Source organism: Arachis stenosperma, chromosome 9 (genome assembly GCF_014773155.1).
Source record: "Arachis stenosperma cultivar V10309 chromosome 9, arast.V10309.gnm1.PFL2, whole genome shotgun sequence".
NCBI classification, from domain to species: Eukaryota; Viridiplantae; Streptophyta; class Magnoliopsida; order Fabales; family Fabaceae; genus Arachis; species Arachis stenosperma.
In genome coordinates this window covers 21659366-21661433 of record NC_080385.1, presented here as the reverse complement: position 1 = coordinate 21661433, position 2068 = coordinate 21659366, and the positions used below count along the sequence as shown (strand labels likewise).

At 42.4% G+C, this 2068-nt stretch overlaps 1 protein-coding gene across 1 annotated transcript; it reads right to left on the bottom strand.

Annotated features, from left to right (window-relative positions):
* Positions 1 to 596: 596 nt before the first annotated feature.
* Positions 597 to 1802, bottom strand: LOC130947358 (E3 ubiquitin-protein ligase ATL4-like). Its single transcript, XM_057876037.1, has one exon. It carries the CDS (start codon positions 1793 to 1795, stop codon positions 725 to 727), a length of 1071 nt encoding a protein of 356 aa, XP_057732020.1. The 5' UTR covers positions 1796 to 1802; the 3' UTR covers positions 597 to 724.
* Between the last annotated feature and the right edge of the window lie 266 nt (positions 1803 to 2068).

Below are 2068 nucleotides of genomic sequence, written 5' to 3'. Positions count from 1 at the left end.
CTCAATAAATAAGTTATTTGAAACATAACTGATTTGACTAAGGAATGTATAAATAACGCTAAATCATATATATTTAACCAAACTAATTTGCATATAAACATATATATATATATATATATATATATATAATCAGAAATTTGGTAACTAAAATAAATGAGTAAAAAATAATCAGAATTTATTTTATTTAATATTAATTTATTTTATAATAACTATTAAATAAATTATTAATATAAAATATATTTTAAAATATAAAATATATATTAAAAATAAATTAAATAACATATATTTATATACAATAATTAATTTGATGATTAATTTTGATTTGCAAATTTGCATATCAAGCATGTCTGATGTATGCATCTTCCATGAACACAATTGATGAATATTTTAATCTCAAAAAGTCAATTGAATGATGCATCGTATTCATCTTTATATTATGACCCCAAAATATTACCATTATTCAATTCCAAGCTATATAAGCCCATATTATCTACAATTCTACATGGATTTATAGTTACATCAATGGATTTTGTCCAGAAATTCCAAATCAAACAAAATTAGATTATTAGACAGAAACAAGAATAATGGAAGCTAGTAATAAACAAATATTCAAAAAAGATTAATTTTTGTTTTAAAAAAATAAAAAATATCAAAATTTAGAAATTGTTCCCCTAGTTAAACAACTAAACTATATATTCATCATTTTAATTTTTGAAATTTACTGTCATACCCCTGAGAGCCAGCGAAACATTTCGGTGATCTCTTCACCAATTCTGTTACCTTCAATGTCATATTCTGCAGCTACGACTGGAACGACGTCGCTTCGGCGACTACTCCCACCAGTACCGCTGAAGATCCTTCCAGAACTTCGAAACGACGCCGTTCGTGTCGATATAGAAGCTGAGACTCTATCCATGTACTCCTTCAGCCAGCTCCTTACGCCGCCAACCTCGCCGGCGAGATTCGCTTCATGCTGACTCGCCGGAGCCTCCGCCGACGCCGGAATGTCCTTCTGATCGGACGTGCTTCTTCGATGAGCGTGGCTGAATGGAACTTCCGAATCTTCGTCCACGAAATACTCGAACGATCCAATGGAGTATGACCTAGACCTTGCGCCTCCGGCGCGGGATTCGCCAGAAACTGCGGCGGAGCCATCGGGCGCGGTGCCGCGGCGGCTCACGTTCCCTATCTCGAGGCGGAAACTGTCACTGCCGGCGGTGGAGGAAGACGAGCGGACGACCTTGCCGAGGTCCGATTCGGTGGCGACAATGGCGGATCGGCAGAGCGGGCAGGAGAGGTTGGACTGAAGCCAGGTGTCAATGCATTCGGCGTGGAAGGCGTGGCAGCAGATAGGTAGGAGGCGGAGGAGATCGTCGTTACGGAACTTCGAGAGGCAAACGGCGCAGTCGGCGGCGGAGGAGCGGCGAGTGACGGAGGAGAAGGTGAAAAGCGGTAGGGAGTCGATTATGTAAGAGTAGGAAGTGGAAGAGGTTTGAGGGACTTCCGGCGAGATTCGGCGGCTGGAGGTGAAGATTGGCGTGGCGGAGGAAGATGGCGTGGCTGAGAAGCGAGAGAGACGGCGTAGGCAGCGGCGGTTGATGTGGCGGAGGAGGAAACAGAGTGCGAGGGAGACTATAACGGTGACGGCAAGAACCGTTACGATGATAAGGATGCTTGGGCTGAGGTTCTGTAACGGAGATGAACGGCGTGGTGGCGTTGTGCTTGAGCTAGAAACTGTTGTTGTAACGGTGTCTGATCCGACGACGTCTAGTGATAAGGGAGGAGGAGAAGCCATTGTAAGTATTATTATGACGAGAGAGAGAGAAAGAAGGATAATGAGAATATATAAAAGGGAAAAGAATAAATAAATGGCGTCTCAAGGTATGCATGGAGGAAGGAGGGAGGGGTTGGGGTGAGGGCACGTGAGGGGCACGTGGGACTTTGAATTGAATGTTGATGGCATGAAATGAATGGTGCTGGCGGGGAAGGGAAGCTGAATTTATTTGGATGAAAGAGGAGATAGTAAATGCGGTCAGGGTTTAGAGGAGGCCACTGATGCTACAGTCAC

What these genes read in the sequence shown, in the direction of transcription:
- LOC130947358 (XM_057876037.1), bottom strand. Translation starts at nt 1,795, where the DNA reads ATGGCTTCTCCTCCTCCCTTATCACTAGACGTCGTCGGATCAGACACC.